The 22,150-nt window shown below is 45.5% G+C and overlaps 1 protein-coding gene across 1 annotated transcript in view; it reads right to left on the reverse strand.

Annotated features, from left to right (window-relative positions):
- syt17 (synaptotagmin XVII) overlaps positions 1-21,893 on the reverse strand; it is a 23,670-nt gene extending 1,777 nt beyond the window's left edge. Inside the window, exons 1-8 of the mRNA XM_047801179.1 lie at positions 21,365-21,893; positions 17,010-17,027; positions 14,224-14,372; positions 12,228-12,406; positions 10,390-10,988; positions 8,749-8,869; positions 7,051-7,206; positions 1-1,369 (exon numbers count right to left, since the gene is read on the reverse strand). The exon at positions 1-1,369 is cut by the window's left edge and continues 1,777 nt beyond it. Coding sequence (XP_047657135.1) covers positions 1,173-1,369; positions 7,051-7,206; positions 8,749-8,869; positions 10,390-10,988; positions 12,228-12,406; positions 14,224-14,372; positions 17,010-17,027; positions 21,365-21,379 — 1,434 coding nt within the window. The 5' untranslated portion in view covers positions 21,380-21,893 and the 3' untranslated portion in view covers positions 1-1,172. The remainder of the gene's footprint in view (positions 1,370-7,050; positions 7,207-8,748; positions 8,870-10,389; positions 10,989-12,227; positions 12,407-14,223; positions 14,373-17,009; positions 17,028-21,364) is intronic.
- Positions 21,894-22,150: the final 257 nt, after the last annotated feature.

A 22,150-nucleotide genomic window follows, 5' to 3' on the forward strand; every position in this document is an offset into this window, starting at 1 on the left:
CATCTACTCCAACACTAACACCGAGTCCATTTCAAGTGAGATTAATAAACAAACTAAACACTTAAACACAGGATGCTTTCAGTCTGTAGACACGCGCGGTCGTGTCCGAGGGACAGCGACTCGAGGCTCATCTTCAGTCTGTAGACACGCGCGGTCGTGTCCGAGGGACAGCGACTCGAGGCTCATCTTCAGTCTGTAGACACGCGCGGTCGTGTCCGAGGGACAGCGACTCGAGGCTCATCTTCAGTCTGTCGTGAGAACGTTTTAATCACAATTTAATAAAACAGAACTCTGGGGAGTCTGAGGCTCGTCTGTCTCAGGGACCGCCGTGTGAGACGTCTGACTGAACACACTGACACCTTTAAACTACATTTAATCTCGGAGCGCTGATACGTCACACTCGTCCGTAGCAGACAGTTTTTTGTTTTTTTTTTTGGTTAGAATGAGAGTTCCAGCGTTTTAGTGGATTTGACTGAACGCTTTTTCGTGATGAAGAGAAGATGCTTGTTTTTCCCATAAAATGATGAGAGGATCTGATTAGATGTTTCGGGTAAGAGGACGGGGACAGTAGAATGTAATGGACACTGCTTTTGAAGGGGAGACGAGCTGACGAGCATCGTGATCTCTGTGATCGCTGATCGATGTCTTATTTTTTTTTTTACAAAATTTAATAAACACACAAATGGAGCCGCGATGTGGAGCTGAGAGCAACAGAAACATCCATCAGCCGATTAACAGGAGCAACATCACCTCCTATAACAGCAGGAAGAAGAGGAGAAGGGCAAAGAAGCTGAGTAGGAAGAGAAGGAGAAGAGGAGAAAAAGCAGGAGAAGGAAGAGAAAGAGGAGGTGAAGGAGAAAGAGGAAGAAGAGGAGGAGGAGAAGGAAACGGAGTAGGAAGAGGAGGAGAAAAGATCTGGCTGATGTCAGCCCGAGCCGACGATGAGGTTCTGAAGGTCTTCTGTGATGGCAGATGATCAGCGTGATGAAGATAAAATGCTCTGCTGCATTGCCAGAAAAACACTTCATCAGCAATCTGTGTTTTTGATTGAAGTCCAGAGCAGAACCTGAGTTAGATTCAGAACCCACTGTTTTTTCACATCGCTGCAGTTCCTCTCATCACTTGCCCTGCCATTCAAACGGTCCACACTTCCCTCCTCCCCTGAGTGAAGATCATGTGACCTCGAGTGAGGCGGGAGAGACGCGGTCACACTCGGCGCGGGTTCGCAGACTGTGCCACTGCTCCACAGGCGTGCGCTGGGTACGGAGCAGACGCCGCCAGTGCGTGGTCTCGGCCGGACCTGTAGAGAACTGACCGATCACCACACGGCCCACAAAGTCATTGCTGCTCTTCACGTTGTGGCCATAAACTAAAGACCAGAGGAGAGAAGAACATGTGCTTTAATATATTAGGAAGTTTAACACATTTTATATCATGACACGAACTTTACACTCGTAACATCTCCTGAACTTGTGATCTTCATCAGTCACTGAAAGTTTCTGTGACCTCGTGACATTTCTGCTCCACGAGTAACTGAGTGTCGCAGCACTACATTAACTGATCTAGGGTTAGGGTTATTGTTAGGGTTAGGTTTAGGATTAGGGTTAGGGCTAGTTAGGGTTAGGGTTAGGGCTGGTTAGGGTTAGGGTTAGGGTTATTGTTAGGGTTAGGATTAGGATTAGGTTTAGGGTTAGGGTTATGGTTAGGGTTAGGATTAGGGTTAGGATTAGGGTTAGGGTTAGGATTAGGGTTAGGATTAGGGTTAGGGTTAGGGTTAGGATTAGGGTTAGGATTAGGGTTAGGGTTATCATTAGGGTTAGGATTAGGGTTAGGGTTATGATTAGGGTTATGATTAGGGTTAGGATTAGGGTTAGGGTTAGGATTAGGGTTAGGATTAGGGTTAGATCACATGTTGGATCAAACAGGAACGACTGCTGCTTGCTCAGCTCCTTAAATGAACCCGGTGATTATGGGAACATAAACACAACAGTATGTCATCAACAACTGACAGCAAAGAGATGAAACACTTTTCCTTCTCCAGTCCATATTTTCTATCCCTGATTTTTTTTCAGGTTTAAAGGTGTCTTTGTGTTTATTAACCTCTGAATTCGAGCTTTTTATTCATGTAATTTATCGATGTTACTTTGGATTTTGACTGAAGAGATGAATTCTCCTGAGGCTAACACAACAAGGGACAGAAGTAAAGGCTCTAAAAGCTGGACCTCGACAGCAGCTAATAAAAACGAGGTACCAGGTCAGGCTCTGAAGAAAAAGACCACATGAGCCTTTAATGTTTTATATACAGAAGTTTCTTGTGAAAGATGTACAAGCGGAAGGATTCTACGTGCTTCACTAGAAAACAAGACTCGAGTAAAAGCACAAGTATCAGACTAGAAAAAGACTTCAGTAGAAGTGAAAGTCAACTTTTAGAATATTACTGAAGTAAAAGTCTTAAAGTATCTGATATTTACTGTACTTAAGTATCAAAAGTCATTTTCTGATATTTAATGTACTTAAGTATTTGAAGTAAAAGTAAAAAGTAAAATGTCAGTGATTTTCAGTCGGTATAAGAGACGCTTCATCCGGTAGGAAAAATCTTTCATTCTAATGTACAGAAACATTTCTTGCAAATACGGCCACGTGTCTATAATGTTATCTTCTTCACCGAGTTCACCGAGTTCACCGCTATCGTCGGGGTGGTCGTCTATGGTAACAGGAGGTCCTCCAGCAGGGGCTTCCATGGTGGTTTCAGTTGTGCTTCCGTTTCCTTTTGGCAACATTACGCTGAAATAGAGATCTAGTACTACGTAATACGATCTAGGAGCAGTGATACACCAAACCTCCCTTATTACAGTCACACACATTTCTGCTGAGTTTATTTTGTATTAAAGAGTAACAAAGATTCATTCATTCATTCATCTTCTACCGCTTATCCGAACTTCTCGGGTCACGGGGAGCCTGTGCCTATCTCAGGCGTCATGAGGCATCGAGGCAGGTTAGACCCTGGACGGAGTGCCAACCCATCACAGGGCACACACACACTCATTCACTCACACACACACACACACACACACACACACACACTACGGACAATTTTCCAGAGATGCCAATCAACCTACCATGCATGTCTTTGGACCGGGGGAGGAAACCGGAGTACCCAGAGGAAACCCCCAAGGCACGGGGAGAACATGCAAACTCCACACACACAAGGTGGAGGTGGGAATCGAACCCCCGACCTTGGAGGTGTGAGGCGAACGTGCTAACCACTAAGCCACCATGCCCCCCACAAGAACACTGTTTACCACACCAATAAAATTCAACATCAGCCTGCTTTCTGATTTTTGATTTTGTATAAAAATAACTTCATCAGCTGGAGATATCTGATTTAAAGAATCAAACAGGTTGTGATATGAAAATTCAAATGCGGAAGGAAGTCGGCGAGGAAACGGTGGCTCTCAGGTCTTCATCGCTAGGCAACAGGAGCACTCGAGGAATCCGAGGTCTTGAGTGGTGGCAGCCTGCGAGGACGGCTGCTAGACGTGTCTCTCAGACTCGTGGTTTATATCAAAGACTCAGCAAGACGCTGAGCTGAAACTCATTACACACACACACACACACACTTCTTATACACACACATCTACACACTGCATCATGCTCCAGGCAGAAGGGAGGTCTGTGGAAATGTGCAATAAGTCTGGAAAGTGAGGGAGCAGATGAGAGTGAGGTTGAGGTTGAGGGCGAGGCACTGCGTGTGAGGTTGAGGTGATGACATCATTATGCCGTGTCTCTGCTCAGACTCGGGACTAGGATCAGGTCAGATTTAATGTTAGAAACAGATGGAGGAACCTGAGGTGCAGGATGAGAATGGGACAGTCGTGTTTGTTTCGTGATGCTGATGTTCATGTTACTGATGTCTGGATCACACCTTGTTCACTATGTAGTGCACTACACTGTGGTTGCTGCTGCTGCTGCTGCTGCTGCTGCTGCTGCTGCTGATGATGATGATGATGAAATCTTGTGATGGTGTTCACTACCAGAGGAAAGGTACAAAGCTCTAATGGTGCACTGTTCCAATTTTTTTTAAGGCAGTCGTACAGATGGCGTCTCGATCTCTTTAATGTCATGGTGAGTGAGCAGGAGGAGCGTGAGGAGCGCCGCATGGAGCAGAACGGCATGATGGGAAACAGTTTCAGCACGAACACCACGTCTGTTTCCACTCACCACATCAGACACTTCAGACAACATACACAGGGAAAGGACATCATTACACACTGATCACCCACTGAGAGAGACAGAAGGAGAGGGGGGGAGAGGGGAGAGAGAGAGAGAGAGAGAGAGAGAGAGAGAGAGAGAGAGAGAGAGAGAGAGACAGAGGGAGAGAGAGAGAGAGAGACAGAGGGAGAGAGAGAGACAGGGAGAGGGAGAGAGAGAGAGAGAGAGAGAGCGAGCGCGAGAGAGAGGGGGGGGGAGCGAGAGAGAGAGACAGAGGGAGAGAGAGAGAGAGAGAGAGAGAGAGAGGGAGAGAGACAGAGAGAGAGAGGCAGAGGGAGGGGGGGAGAGAGAGAAACACAGAGGGAGAGAGAGAGAGAGAAACACACAGAGAGAGAGAGAGAGAGAGAGAGAGAGAGAGAGAGAGAGAGAGAGAGAGAGAGAGAGAAGGGTAAGGAGATCCAGAGGGAAAAAAAATCTAAAAATTCTACACAGCTGAAGGTTCTGACAGATAAATGTGTCAGATGGGCATGGTTGGTGGGCGTGACAGGTGACGTGGCATAAGGACAGTGTGCCCGATGGGCGTGGCAGGGGACATGTGGCATAAGGGCAGTGTGCCCACCAGCCTCCTGTGGTCATGTGGACTAAAAGGGCAGCAATAAAACACCACATGCTGCTCACCTTCAGCCTTAACCACACTGACCTGCTCACCTTCAGCCTTAACCACACTGACCTGAACACCTTCAGCCTTAACCACACTGACCTGAACACCTTCAGCCACACTGACCTGCTCACCTTCAGCCTTAACCACACTGACCTGCTCACCTTCAGTCTTAACCACACTGACCTGAACACCTTCAGTCTTAACCACACTGACCTGCTCACCTTCAGCCTTAACCACACTGACCTGCTCACCTTCAGCCTTAACCACACTGACCTGCTCACCTTCAGCCTTAACCATACTGACCTGAACACCTTCAGTCTTAACCACACTGACCTGCTCACCTTCAGCCACACTGACCTGCTCACCTTCAGCCTTAACCACACTGACCTGCTCACCTTCAGTCTTAACCACACTGACCTGAACACCTTCAGCCACACTGACCTGCTCACCTTCAGCCTTAACCACACTGACCTGCTCACCTTCAGCCTTAACCATACTGACCTGAACACCTTCAGCCTTAACCATACTGACCTGAACACCTTCAGCCTTAACCACACTGACCTGCTCACCTTCAGCCTTAACCATACTGACCTGAACACCTTCAGCCTTAACCACACTGACCTGCTCACCTTCAGCCTTAACCACACTGACCTGCTCACCTTCAGCCTTAACCACACTGACCTGCTCACCTTCAGCCTTAACCACACTGACCTGCTCAACTTCAGCCTTAACCATACTGACCTGAACACCTTCAGCCTTAACCACACTGACCTGCTCACCTTCAGCCTTAACCACACTGACCTGCTCACCTTCAGTCTTAACCACACTGACCTGCTCACCTTCAGCCTTAACCACACTGACCTGCTCACCTTCAGTCTTAACCACACTGACCTGAACACCTTCAGCCTTAACCACACTGACCTGCTCACCTTCAGCCACACTGACCTGCTCACCTTCAGCATTAACCACACTGACCTGCTCACCTTCAGCATTAACCACACTGACCTGCTCACCTTCAGCCTTAACCACACTGACCTGCTCACCTTCAGCATTAACCACACTGACCTGCTCACCTTCAGCATTAACTACACTGACCTGCTCACCTTCAGCCTTAACCACACTGACCTGCTCACCTTCAGCCTTAACCACACTGACCTGCTCACCTTCAGCCTTAACCACACTGACCTGCTCACCTTCAGCCACACTGACCTGCTCACCTTCACCCTTAACCACACTGACCTGAACACCTTCACCCTTAACCACACTGACCTGCACACCTACAGCCACACTGACTTGCTCACCTTCAGCCTTAACCACAATGACCTGCTCACCTTCAGCCTTAACCACAATGACCTGCTCACCTTCAGCCTTAACCACAATGACCTGCTCACCTTCAGCATTAACCACAATGACCTGCTCACCTTCAGTCTTAACCACAATGACCTGCTCACCTTCAGCCTTAACCATACTGACCTGAACACCTTCAGCCTTAACCACACTGACCTGCTCACCTTCAGCATTAACCACACTGACCTGCTCACCTTCAGCCACACTGACTTGCTCACCTTCAGCCTTAACCACACTGACCTGCTCACCTTCAGCCTTAACCACACTGACCTGCTCACCTTCAGCCTTAACCACACTGACCTGCTCTCTATCTTTATTTCTTTTTTAAATCAACACTAGTTTTGTGATCTAGACAAAAAAACACAATATTTTAGCTACTGAGTGAAAAAAGAATTAAACCCCGAGTTCCTCTGTGTCTGTGTTTTTTATAAAAAAGAATGTATTAATTACGTCCAATTAAATTCAATCTGCTTGACATGTTAAACAGAACGTGACGAGCGCCGTCCTGCAGTCTCACAGTGTGTGTCCACGTCTGACGGAGATCTCCTCCTTCTGCTGGACAGATAAGACTGTGAGGGAAAATAATGGGTTCATTTTTGAGGCCAATTAAAGTTTTTGAGAACTTCATCTCATGTCTCTTTCAGAAGAAACTGAGAGTCGTGTAATTAACGAGAGGATAAAGGCTGAGCACTCGAGGTCCTTCTGAGACGACCGGAATGTGGCTCAATTAAATGTTGTTAGGTTTTTTGTGTGTGTATGTGTGTGTGTGTGTGTGTGTGTGTGTGTGTGTGTGTGTGTGTGTGTGTGTGTGTGTGCGTGCGTGTGTTTACCTGTGAAAACAAGGCTAACTTCACTCAGATCCTCGTGAGGAACCCGGAAGCTGAAGGACTCGTTGAAGTAGGGGTCGATGGTTCCCCTCATACACGACGTCTTCTTGGTCTTCACCAGCTTCAGTCCTGCCACCAGCTGAACTTTCACAAAGGGATCTGAGTCAGAAACCAAGCAGAGAGACACATTTTAATGAGCACTTTATAATCAGCTGAAAAGAAAAAGACAGTGGAAATATTCTGGAAGCAGCGAGATGGAGCTTGAAGTAAGTTCACATAAAGCAAATTCTGTCAGGACCACTTTGTCACAAGGGAATGATGATATGCATACAGTTAGTGTTGGCGGTATGGTTCTGTTCTGGGCAAGAATCCACGTGCCCGTCAGAGCGGGGAGAGCAGCGACTAGAAAATAGAATAGACCCCCCCCCCTAACAGAACCACTAGCATGCATAGTATTGATAATCTCACTCACACGTTTTTGGAAAGTAATAAATGAATGGATAGATAGATAATCAAATACTTAGAGAGAGAGGGAGAGAGAGAGAAAAATATGTGGAGATTTAAGACAACTGGTACAGCGAACACGGGTTCCGGCGTGGTGGAGACGGGGTCGGAGGAGGGAGTTTAGATCGCGGCAGCAGCGAAGCGCTGAACGGCTCTATGAATGGGAATTTAAATGGTCGGGTAATACGGATGTCGTAACCGGATTGGTGCACGTCGTTGACAGCTGATTAACAGCTGATGCACGCTTGATGACGTGACCTGCCAGAACTAACGCCATGCTTGATTTGTTAGTTACACACACATTAACCTCATTTACCCCTCTGAGGGATGTGCAGATACTCATACAGTACATACAGTACATACAGTACACATACAGTACATACAGTATCATCATCATCATCATCATCATCATCATCATCACAATCATTGCCATCATCATCATGATCATCATCATCACCATCATCACAATATTTACCACCACCACCACCACCACCACCATCATCATCATCATCATCATCACAATCAATACCATCCCCATCACCATTATCACAATCACCACCACCACCACCACCACCACCACCATCATCATCATCATCATCATCATCATCACAATCATTACCATCATCATCATCATCGTCATCACAAGCAGTACCATCATCATCACCATCATCACAATCAGTACCATCATCATCACCATAATCATCATCATGATCATCATCATCACAATCATTATCATCACCACCATCATCACAATATTTACCACCACCACCACCACCACCATCATCATCATCACCATCATCACAATAAATACCATCCTCATCACCATTATCACAATTATCACCACCACCACCATCATCATCATCATCATCATCACCATCATCATCATCATCATCATCATCATCATCACCATCATCATCATCATCATCACAATCATTGCCATCATCATTATCATCATCATGACAATCATTACCATCATCATCATCATCATCATCATCATCATCATCATCATCACAATTATCACCATCATCACAATCATTACCATCATCATCATCATCATCATCATCATCATCATCATCACAATTATCACCATCATCACAATCATTACCATCATCATCATCATCATCATCATCATCATCATCATCATCCCCATCATTAAGCAGCGGCACCAGTGTGAGTGAGAGAGGAAGGAGCAGGTACCTGAACCCTGACACATGTCGGTCTGCAGCAGCTGCTTAGCTCTGATGACATCCACGTTGAGTCGCCCGGCGCTCGGCAAGTAGTTTAAAGAGAGCAGCAGTTCCCCGAGTTCCACCTCATTCTGTACAACACACACACACACACACACACACACACACACACACACACACACACACACACACACACACACACATGAGTAATAAAACATCACACGCCAAAGGAGACCCAAATCACAACATCATCTTGACAATCAACACCATGTGATGAATTTGTCAGAACTCCCCACAGTTTATAACTGCTCCATTTTTCCAAACAGCTTTAAATTCAGTGTGTTTTATTTCAAATGAAGCGGGTGGTTTAAGATGTAGTGTAAATATGACACAGACAGGGTTAGGTTCCAGTCTCATTCTTGTGAACGTTTGTCTGATTGACTTTTGTTTATCTCAACTTAATTGTTTAGCTGGATTCAGTTCCTGATGCTCAACCTCATGCTGATCGTCACCACTGATGATCTACAAGAAATTATCTCATGAATGTGTTTAGACCTCATAGCAATGTCTCAATGTCTCGTGTTTAGACCTCATAGCAATGTCTCAATGTCTCGTGTTTAGACCTCATAGCAATGTCTCAATGTCTCGTGTTTAGACCTCATAGCAATGTCTCAATGTCTCGTGTTTAGACCTCATAGCAATGTCTCAATGTCTCGTGTTTAGACCTCATAGCAATGTCTCAATGTCTCGTGTTTAGACCTCATAGCAATGTCTCAATGTCTCGTGTTTAGACCTCATAGCAATGTCTCATGTTTAGACCTCATAGCAATGTCTCAATGTCTCGTGTTTAGACCTCATAGCAATGTCTCAATGTCTCGTGTTTAGACCTCATAGCAAAACAAAAACGCTGATTATATAAAAATAAATACAGCCTGCAGATGTGAGAGATTTTTATTACGATTTTAGATGTAAACGTTCAGTTGCTGTGTTTATATTAAATACTGTAATAATTTAATTTAAACTCTTATAATTTTCTCTAAGAACTAAGTTTCTGCAAATACATTGCCTGCCCATCAGTGTTCTAAAGTTACACACTGTATAATATTCACACTGACTCACGGTTTTACACAAACAACCTAAATGAAAACTTCCTTGAACCAAACACACAAAAACTTATTTTGTTTGAGTGAAAAAGACAAAACTCTGTGGATCTGCTTCGCTGTGTGTACATTCACTCACTCATTCATCTTCTACCGCTTATCTGAACTTCTCGGGTCACGGGGAGCCTGTGCCTATCTCAGGCGTCATCGGGCATCGAGGCAGGATACACCCTGGACGGAGTACCAACCCATCACAGGGCACACACACACTCTCATTCACTCACACACTCACACACTACGGACAATTTCCCAGAGATGCCAATCAACCTACCATGCATGTCTTTGGACTGGGGGAGGAAACCGGAGTACCCGGAGGAAACCCCCGAGGCACGGGGAGAACATGCAAACTCCACACACACAGGGCGGAGGTGGGAATCGAACCCCCGACCCTGGAGGTGTGAGGAGAACGTGCTAACCACTAAGCCACCGTGCCCCCCACCATGTGTACAGTTTAGTGTAACTCAATAGTGAACAGATGTAAATGACTAGACCTGGGAGCTGGGCACCAGAGCCTTCCACCAGTGTCCGCCCTTCACCAGGTCCACCTCGCTGAGCGGAAGCGTCACTTTCCCGATGATGCAGTGGCGTGAGAATTTGTCAAAGTCCAGAGCAGAGAGCAGCAGCGTGCGGCGCTGAGCCTCGAGGAAGGGCAGCTCGAAGGTGAAGCGTTCCTCGAATACGGGGTTCTGTGTCTTGCGTTTGACGCCGGTCTGCCGCGAGTTCTTGTGGTCCGGAAGGAGGCTCATCTTGACGTAGGGGTTGGAGTGAGCCATGCCCACACCAGGAGGAGGCAGATCACGTGCCTCGATCACACGCACAATCAGCTGACCACGCACGAGGTCATACTGCGTGCTGAAGTGCAGGAGGCCGAGCTTGTAGCGCAGCAGGAGCTCCTCGTCGCTCAGGGAGTCCACGTCATCTCCACCAGACTCAGATGAGTAAAGACGCGGCTCCAGCTGGTGGAAATAATCATCCGGAGGAGGCTGAGGTTTGCGCAGGGGCTGAACTACCTCCTTTCTCGGGGACATGGCCCAGAATTCTATGGGCTTTGTGTCCAGCATCGGGGAGCTGGGACGCCGTGAGTCCAGACCTGAGACACAAGAGACAGTCCAATAGTGAAGAATTTTCAAGGCTTTGCTTCAAAGTAAATGTAGTTACTCAAGAGAGACCTATGTCATGTGTGAGGTTTGTCTGCTTGCTACACGGCTAATGGAGGCTTATAGCTACCAGTTTAGCATAGCGTGTGTTTTATCTCCATATAAGCAGTTTGTCTTAGTAACACAATTTGTGTCATAAAATAAATAAAACTCTAAATTATTTTTATCATCTGCATTGCTTTTAAAGAACAAGCTCTGACCTCAGACTATAAGCCACGCCCCTAGTGCGCTCATCAAGTGTTGATTTGTTCATGGTTCTAGAGAACGGTGTCTAATACAGAGTAAGAACTCACATCAATATGTCTGTCTCAGCAGTGGGTGGAGTTACAACCCAGCACGCACACACACACACACACACTCACACACACACACACACTCACACACACACACACACACACACACACACACACACACACACACACAAACACACCACAACCACACACAACAAACAACACACACGCCACAAAACCAACACACACACACACCACACTCACACACACACACCACTCACACACACACCACACTCACACACACACACACATTACACAACACCACACACTCACACACACACACACACACACACACACACACACACACACACACCACACACACCACACCCTCACACACACTCACACACTCACACACACACGCATACAAACACACCACACACACACTCACACACACACATAACACTCACACACACACACATCTCTCACACCCACTCACACAACACACACAACACACACACCTCACGCACACAACTCACACAACTCACAACACACACAACACACACAACTCACACAACTCACAACCCCACACTCACACACACAAACCACACACACACACACACACACACACACACACACACTACACACACGCACACACACAAACTCACACACACACACAAACTCACACACACACACACACACTCACACACACTCACACACACACACACACACACACACTCACACACACACACACACACACACACACACACACACACTCACACACACTCACACACACACACACACACACACACACACACACTCACACACACACACACACACACACACACACACACACATGACTAAATGACATTAATGTTAATGTAAATGATAAAGTCAGAAGTTTTTATCTGGTCTAACTGTAGCTTCGGTGCCACAGAGACGTACTGGAGAGCTGGCGTGCGAGGCTGAAGGTGGAGCGAGAGTTCTCCGAGCCGGAACCCCTGCTGCCGGGACTGGTGCAACCCGGGCTACTGCTGCCTGCTGTGCTGTTGTGGGCCGGAGGAACGTGATCACCGGACACCAGGTGGGAGTTTGACTCCTTCTCATCATTACAGTCGTTAACACTGAAAGAAAGAAAGAAAGAAAGAAAGAAAGAAAGAAAGAAAGAAAGAAAGAAAGAAAGAAAGAAAGAAAGAAAGAATTGTAAATGTTTTAATCTTCATACACCACTTTACTCTCAATTCAATTGTTTTGCTTAAATAAAAACATTTTCTACGTCCCCCGACGCCGGTGACTTCCGACTGTCCCCTACATTATAGCAGTTATAAACATTCTTTCCATCACCAGTGACTCTTTTTGCTCTGTACAAGTGGTGTGTCTGAACTGGGTGAGTGTATTACAGTGGGTCATGTGACCAGCCATGTGTCATGTGACTACAAGAATTCCAGTATGATGCAATACAGCAGGGAAACGATCGTCTAGTGTGCCTTAAAATTGTGTTTAAATTGTCTTCTGGCTTCATGCAGCACTTTGTGTTGTTATGTCTGATGTTGAACACTCTCGGTCCCAGAGTGATGACACAGAGCACCTCACGAGCAGAAGAAGAAGAAGAAGAAGAAGAAGAAGAAGAAGAAGAAGAAGAAGAAGAAGACTAGTGCGGTACAGAAGTGTTTATTAGAAACAGGGAAACACAATTAAACAATTTCACTTGAACACTTCCTTAAAATCCTTCAGTAGGTTTATAGACATTCAAATCCAAAGCGTGTCTTTGTGGTGTTTGTGTATTTGTGACGGATTCGGGGTCAGAGTCTCGACCCTGCGCCGCTCTAACAGCTCGTTTTATTGTGTTTCCCTGCTGGAATAAATATCCTGTTTCTCTCATTTCTTTGGCAAAGCCTTACTGTGAGGACTTCCCTTAGGGATCATCAAGGACCCACTGTGACCATGACTACAGCACAACGAGAGAGATAGTTGTCACGGCAACAGAGTAATCTAAAACACATGGCCTTAGAAGGTTGGTGGAGGAGGGGTTGGGAGGGGTCCAGGGAGATAGGAGGACTGGAGGATGTGGATCAGGATTACTCTTGGAAATTCAGACGATTCGGAGCGATTAGCAGTGACGTAGCCTGCATCTGCTTCACAAAAAAAAACAATCCTGTGTGTAAACATCTCACTCCAGCTTCCAACGAGGGCGTTCCAAGCCCAGACCGTAACCCCACAGAGATGCTGTGGAATGACGTCAAGAGAGCATTTAACACCAAACGTCCTACAAATGTGTCTGAGCTAAAGCAGTTCTGTAAAGAGGAACGGTCAGAAAGTCCTCCAAAATGTTGTGCAGGTCTGATCGAGAGCTACCACTCGGTGCCAGAGAAGGTTTGACGGCTTAAGCACATCGTGTTTGTCTATTGATGTGAATTAGATGAGGATCAGATCACATTTATGGCAAATTACTGCAGGAAACCAGTTCACATAGTTTTTTGGCAACCGTAAAACAAGTGAATATGAATGCTATAACTAGTCGTAAGAAGAGAGATGACGCTGTGATGGTCTGAGGGTTACGATACATTCATAAGGAGTGTTGTGTGATGGGATGAAGTGGTGACAGGTTATAAGATTAAACAGAGTTCATTAAAGGGTTTATGTGTGTGATGTAAGAGGTTCTAATGAGTTCATATGGAACAGAGATAAAGGAAAACGGTTATAAAGTACTCATGTGGATGATCTATGAGGTTATAAATGGTTCATAATGCCATGATATGAGATCAAAAAGTTTTGATATCAGGATTGTGGGAGATTATAAATGATCCATATTGGTCCAGTGAATGAGGTTATAAAGGGCTCCTATGAGCATTACATAAGGTTATAAAGAAATAATGAGGCTATTACAGGAGGTTATAAAGGTAGTATATGATGTTGTTGAGAGGATTATAACTGTTCTTACAGCCAGGAAGGTGTCTGTGCAGGAAACGGCCCCAGAATCTCCACTTCCTCCTCTGAGGTCTGACAGCAGCTACACTCCCAACACCAGCGCCAACACGAGCCACACGACCAGCGGCACAGCAGCAGATCCGTCAGTGTGGACAGCAGACCCTGAGGAGAACCAGCATAAACACCACCCAGAGATCCCTCAGCACACTGCTTAACCTCTGCACATCATCAGTTAATAACAGCTAATAACGGTTAATAAATCATTATAGCCTCTCACGGTGGAAGCTCTCAGAGAGAAGGCAGTGATTATTTTCCAGGCTTCCTCAGTCCTGGTGTGTGATACAGGAGTGTGTTCAGAGATTTATTACACATAACAGAAATTAACATTAAGTTCTACTCAGACCACATCTCTGTAATGCTACTGTAAGTTCTGCATACATACCACTCATCAGACTCTAAAACCATTCTGAAGCAGGTAAAAACCTGGCCAGCAGGAGCCACCTCTGCTCTTCAGGATTGCTTTGAATGCACTGACTGGAACATCTTCAGAGAGGCTGCAACCAACCGTCATCTTGGAGGACTACAAAGCATCGGTGACCAGCTACATCAGCAACTGCATTGATAACGTGACCGTCTCTAGGACCATCACCACGAGCTCCAACCATGACTTCTAAAGTGAGTGTTCTGCCGAAGACTAGAGACCTAGCCTTCAGAACAGGGGACAAGTCCATTGAGATCATCCTGAGCAGCTGCATCACTGTCTCTTTTGGGAACTGCACCATCTCGGATCACTACCCTGCAGTGGATAGTGAGGACAGCTGAGAAGATCATTAAGTAAGACCAGATGCAGAGGACTGTGTGTTTATATGAACAAAGCCTGGTGTACAAACTCTGCCGTTAGACGCTAATGCCAAGCAAACCAAAGTCTGCTCACCCGCAGGCTTCCTATATAGTTGCAGGTGATTTTAATCACTCTAACTTAAAGACAGTGCTCCCTGAATTTCAGCAGCATGATGTTTACACAAAGATCTCTGAAGCTTACATCAAGACCACCTCCTCCACATGGGACAGTCAGACCACCTTTCTTTGTTTCTCATGCCTACAGTAAGTACTCATCACTCATCCAACCAGTGAGGAGGGGAGTCAAAAAGAACAAGCACTGCTATAAGCTAAAGGTAGACGACCACTTCTCCGACTCAGACCCCAGAGGCATGTGGCAGGCAGGCCGACTTTAAGCCCAGCAACTTCCCCATCGACCACATTACAGTATACAGTAATGACAGGCCACTAGACCCTCTGAAACCCTCCAGCCTTTCACACTCACCTCCTCCGACGTCTATACTGCACTGGGCAGAATCGACGCATGCAAGGCTGCCAGACCAAATGGCATCCCTGGCCGTGTACTTAGAGCATGTGCAGAACAGCTTGCAGGGTTTTTTACAGACATCTTCAACCTGACTATTGCTCTAACTGTGTCAACCTGCTTCAAATCCACCTCCATTGTCCCAGTTCCCAAAACACTCTCTAACCCGATGTACCTGGATGACTACCGCACATTGACCCCACATCAGTTGGCTGGAGCAATCGGAGCCCAGAGGATGCTCAGAGGATGCACTCAGTGTTCACACATCTGGACAATAATAACACATATCTCACCGTCATCCCTTCCAAGTTAATCACCAAACTTGGGGATCTAGGCATCAACACATCCATTTGTCACTGGATTATGGACTTTCTAACCAACAGACCCCAGCATGTCAGGTCAGGCCACATCCGCTCTGCCACCATCACCCTTAACACAGGGCTGTGTGCATGGTCTTCACTCATGACTGCAGGCCTGTGCATGGAGCTAATTTCATAATCATGTTTTCTGACAACACCACAGCGATTGGCTTCATCACCAACAACGATGAGACAGTCCACAGGGAGGAGGTACATCATGGACTTCAGTAGTGAGAGAAGAGGCACACACACCCCATCCACATCAGCAAGCTTGTTTCCTGCTTCAGTTTCCTGGGGATCCACGTAGCAGAGGACCTGTCATGGACCCGATGGTCACCCACCTCTGTATACGATGTCAATAGTACCTGTATATCTGTCTATATAATATATAACACCATGTATATTATATGTCTATGGCACCCAACCTGTATATCGTCCTGTTCATACTGTACACATTGCACTTGCTGCTTATTGCCCTTTGTTGCCTTGTACATGTGTAATGATAATAAAGTTCGAGTCTAATCTAATCTAGAGAAGCGTCTGATTTTGTGTCTGTTTGTCTGATTTAAAGTGTTTCTTCAGTGTTTTAGACGTGTGTTTGTCCCTCTGTTGATGATCTTACACTGAAGTTTAGTGTTATAGAGAAATCTGAGCTGCTTTTTAGATGAACAAACACTCGGAGCTTCTCAGAGAGCAGAAATGGGTTTGATATCAACGTTTACTCTGAAGTTACAAACATCTGTGTGGGGAAAAGTGACTGTTTTTGTTACATGTAGATCATCACACCACACCACACCACACCACACCACACCACACCACACCACACCACACCACACCACACCACACCACACAACACCACACCACACCACACCACACCACACCACACCACACCACACAACACCACACCACACCACACAACACCACACCACACCACACAACACCACATCACATCACACCACACAACACCACATCACATCACATTACTTCTCATCAGGTGATGTGATGTGATGTGGTGTGGTGTGGTGTGGTGTGGTGTGGTGTGATGTGATGAAAAAGAGCGAGAGGATTTACTCGTACCTCACTGATGGGTTCCAGCTGTCCTTTTATACAGGTGAGAGGAGGCAGAGAGACGAGCGTCCGAAAGGAGAGCAGGAGGGAAGGAAACCAGAAGAGTTTAGCAGAACACAACTACCACACACACACACACACACACACACACACACACACACACACACACACACACACACACACACACATTTTCATCTTCAGACTTCACCACACACACATGTTTCTAGACTACAGCTTACACCCATCACCCATCACCCATCATCCATCACGCATTACCCATCACCCATCACCCATTCCTACCTGGAGGAAACAAATAAACAAACAAAAATATTTAGAAATATTTGCACTTTATTTTTATAATTATTATTTATGTTTAAGGTATTTTATACAATATTCACTCTCCACATCTGTAACATCCACACTCCACATCTGTAGCATCCACACTCTACATCTGTAGCATCCACACTCTACACCTGTAACATCCACACTCTACATCTGTAGCATCCACACTCTACACCTGTAGCATCCACACTCCACATCTGTAGCATCCACTCTCCACATCTGTAGCATCCACACTCCACATCTGTAGCATCCACACTCTACATCTGTAGCATCCACACTCTACACCTGTAACATCCACACTCTACATCTGTAGCATCCACACTCTACACCTGTAGCATCCACACTCCACATCTGTAGCATCCACACTCCACATCTGTAGCATCCACACTCCACATCTGTAGCATCCACTCTCCACATCTGTAGTATCCACACTCTACACCTGTAGCATCCACACTCCACATCTGTAGCATCCACACTCTACATCTGTAGCATCCACACTCCACATCTGTAGCATCCACTCTCCACATCTGTAGCATCCACTCTCCACATCTGTAGCATCCACACTCTACATCTGTAGCATCCACTCTCCACATCTGTAGTATCCACACTCTACATCTGTAGCATCCACACTCCACACCTGTAGCATCCACACTCCACATCTGTAGCATCCACACTCTACACCTGTAACATCCACACTCTACATCTGTAGCATCCACACTCTACACCTGTAGCATCCACACTCCACATCTGTAGCATCCACTCTCCACATCTGTAGCATCCACACTCCACATCTGTAGCATCCACACTCCACATCTGTAGCATCCACACTCCACATCTGTAGCATCCACACTCTACATCTGTAGCATCCACACTCTACACCTGTAGCATATACACCTTCTCCAACGTTGCCACTATTAGTTCTACTTGACCTTAGTGCTGCATGCGACACTACAGACCACAACATTCTCCTGGATCACCTACAAAATTACACAGGTATTCATGGTCAGGCTTTAAGCTGGTTTAGATCCTACCTGTCTGATCGACACCCTTTTGTAGAATTAAACGGTGAATCCTCCAGTTTATTACCAGTTAATTATGGGGTCCCTCAAGGATCAGTTCTAGGACCTCTGCTTTTCTCGATATTTTCCTGATAGTGTTCGGGGCTCAGACACACTTTCCCAGTTTAAATGTAGATTAAAAACTCATCTCTTTAGTCAGGCGTACACATAATACATCCCATAATATTGTGCACTATTACATCTGACCAAATGCACATTATCATCTAGTGCTTATAACGTTATAATGATTGTAATATTATGAACAGCAGCTACGTTGATTCCTTTCCACTGCTTCTCTCTTTCTAGCCATCCAGAGGCATCCAGGAATTGTAATAGCTCCAGTTATGTTCCGTACCATGAAGACTTTGGACCTCCATTGAGATGAGACCAACCATGTAAGGATCCTGAGACATCTAGAGATGTTCCAGCTCCAGTTGGACTCTGCTTCATGAAATATTCAGGCTTACTCAGAGGAAACACATTTAAATATAAATAAATATAATATAAATCTTTGTATTATATTTTTTTTCTTTGTATTATGGTTCCTATGTTCCATTAAGCTGCTTATGTCCATCATTAAAAGTGCTATACAAATAAAATTCAATTGAATTGAATTGAATGGGGGGGGGCACGGTGGCTTAGTGGTTAGCACGTTCGCCTCACACCTCCAGTGTTGGGGGTTCGATTCCCACCTCCACCTTGTGTGTGTGGAGTTTGCATGTTGTCCCCGTGCCTCGGGGGTTTCCTCCGGGTACTCCGGTTTCCTCCCCCGGTCCAAAGACATGCATGGTAGGTTGTTTGGCATCTCTGGGAAATTGTCCGTAGTGTGTGTGTGTGTGTGTGTGTGTGTGTGTGTGTGTGTGTGTGTGTGTGTGTGTGTGTGAATGAGAGTGTGTGTGTGCCCTGTGATGGGTTGGCACTCCGTCCAGGGTGTATCCTGCCTCGATGCCCGATGACGCCTGAGATAGGCACAGGCTCCCTGTGACCCGAGAAAGCGGTATAAAATGAATGAGTGGGTGAGTGAATTGAATGGCAAGGACCCCTGGTTGGAGTCTCGTCACCCGGTGGTCACCCAGCCAGGGATTGATCCTCCTGGTCATCAGTGTCTCATGGGGTTGTTGTGTATGAAGCCACCCGGAGACTGTCATGTCTTCTTCTATACCAATGTTGTGTCAGTCAGCTGTATGTTCTGGTGTTTATCAGCAATCAGGTCTGAGCTGAACTCAGAGTTTATGATGACCCATTAGTTCCTCAGGAGCTCTCGGCTCATCTCAGGGAGTTTTTCCTCACTTTTCCACTACGGCTTGCTCATTAGGGATAAATATATCTACATCTACATCATTTAGCAGACAGCCTTATCCAGAGTGACTTACATTTTTATTTGAGTTTATACACATGAGCAATTGAGGGTTAAGGGCCTTACTCAGGGGCCCGGCAGTGGCAACTTGGTGGACCTGGGATTCGAACCAATGACCTTCCGATCAGTAGTCGAACACCACTGAGCTACCACATCCCTTCTATAATATATAGTATTATGAATTTTAAATTTAAATTAATTTTAAACTTTAATTGTATATATTCACTTATTTACTTTTATTCTTATTTCCTCTTCTTCTTCTTCTTCTTCTTCTTCTTCTTATTATTATTATTATTATATATTTATTTCTTTTTCTCTCTCTTCTGTTTCTATATTTCTGTAAAGCTGCTTAGAGACAAAGGGAAATTGTTAAAAAGCACAAAACAAATAAATTGAATATGCTGCATGGTCACTGCTGCTTTATTGTGAAATACTGAATAATTTCATTCATTGTCTCAGAGTCAGAATCTCTCTCTCTCTCTCTCTCTCTCTCTCTCTCTCTCTCTCTCTCTCTCTCTCTCTCTCTCTGTCTCTCTCTGTCTCTCTCTCTCTCTCTCTCTCTCTCTCTCTGTCTCTCTGTCTCTGTCTCTGTCTCTTGCTCTCTGTCTCTCTGTCTCTCTGTCTCTGTCTTTCTCTCTCTGTCTGTCTCTCTCTCTCTCTCTCTCTCTCTCTCTCTCTCTCACACACACACACACACACACACACACACTTTCTGTCCACTGATGTGTGATCTCAGTGATGGAGACCTGCTTTCTTTAAACTGTTTCTGTCCCCCCACCCCCACCCCTCTCTCACTCTCAGCCCTTGGCCCCGCCCTCCTCTGCTCTCCATCAGCGACCTGATGTTGTCTGAGCAATTAGTCCTGGCTGTATCCATGGTAACAGCGGCGGCGCAAGTGGGAATGACGCAGCAGGGTCAGAGAGACACATGGACCACACAAAGCAATGAGAATATTGCATAACACACACACACACACACACACACACACACACACACATGCTGCTCAGATCAGTGACACAAATTAGACACCAAAAGATGAATAATAAAAAGAAGAATTCTGATATTTACTGTTTGCTTCAAACATCATATTCAATAATAATAAACAAACAAACAAACAAATAAATAATAATAATAAAAAAATAAAAACATAAAAACATAAAAAAATAAATAAAACATCATTTTAATAATAATAAAATGATAATACTAGTAATAATAATAAAAAAATATTGTTATTATTATTATTATAATTTTTATTATTATTGCTAGTATTATAATTATTATTTAGAAAAAGAATGTGTCTTTTCTTCGATGTTATTAAAACACATTTATGACGTTAGATTTAGTTTTAATTAGCAATAGTTTTGATTGTTGGAATTTTCAGCTAATCTTTTAAATCCTGAAGTGAAGAAAATAATCTGGATCTTTGTGTTCCAGCTGCTTTAAATCTGGTTCATTAAACGTGTTTTTCTGGAGCAGAAGTGAACAGAAGTGTGTGCTGTGACTACGACACTGTTTATTACACATCAGATCAAAACTGGTGTGTGTGTGTGTGTGTGTGTGTGTGTGTGTGTGTGTGTGTGTGTGTGTGTGTGTGTGTCTGTGTTTACCTGTGTGTACGCCATCCTGTCCTCACTCCCTCCCCACCTTCTCACTTTCCACTGACATGGTTCTCCCAGGGTCTGATCACATACACACTGGAGAAACCAACAGGAGATAAAAGAGAAGTAAAGTAGAAGAGAAACCCTCCTGCTGGAGTTCTAGATGGATCTCAGGTTCTTCTCCTCACTATTCACAAATCCTTCACAGATCCTGCTCTGGGAATAATGACGAGCACCAACTCCAGACCTGACACACAGCCTCTTCCCTTCCCTCTCCCTTACTCTCTCCTCCCTTTCATCATCATCTGCATCCTCTTCATCATCCTCCTGTTCGGCTCCACCCACTCAGACACTCCTCTGTCTCTTCCTCCTCTCGGAGTGACTCACACATCACACAGGTTTACACACTTTCGGGTGCTGACGGGTGACGGCTGTCTGAATTCATCTCTGTGACGACAAACAAAAAACAAAACAAACACATGCTGGATTACTTCTACTTCTCATTCTGAACCACCTGTTGTTCCTCCATCACAGACCCATCAGAGGAGGACAAGGAGTGAGAGAGAGAGAGAGAGAGAGAGAGATCTTTTTTTACATCCCCCCCCCCTGAGAGACTGACGTTGGGTACCGACCGCGATATGCTGAGCGCCCGACCCCCCCCTAGCTCCCCCGACGCGCGGACCTTGCGCATCTAACGTCTTAGTGAGAGGACCTGACGTTCTAGCCGACGCCACTGCTTCGGGATCTGATGGACCTCCAGGCCCGAACGGGAGCGAGAGAGACGGGACCCGCCCG

Source organism: Tachysurus fulvidraco, chromosome 15 (assembly GCF_022655615.1).
Source record: "Tachysurus fulvidraco isolate hzauxx_2018 chromosome 15, HZAU_PFXX_2.0, whole genome shotgun sequence".
In the NCBI taxonomy this organism is placed as follows: Eukaryota; Metazoa; Chordata; class Actinopteri; order Siluriformes; family Bagridae; genus Tachysurus; species Tachysurus fulvidraco.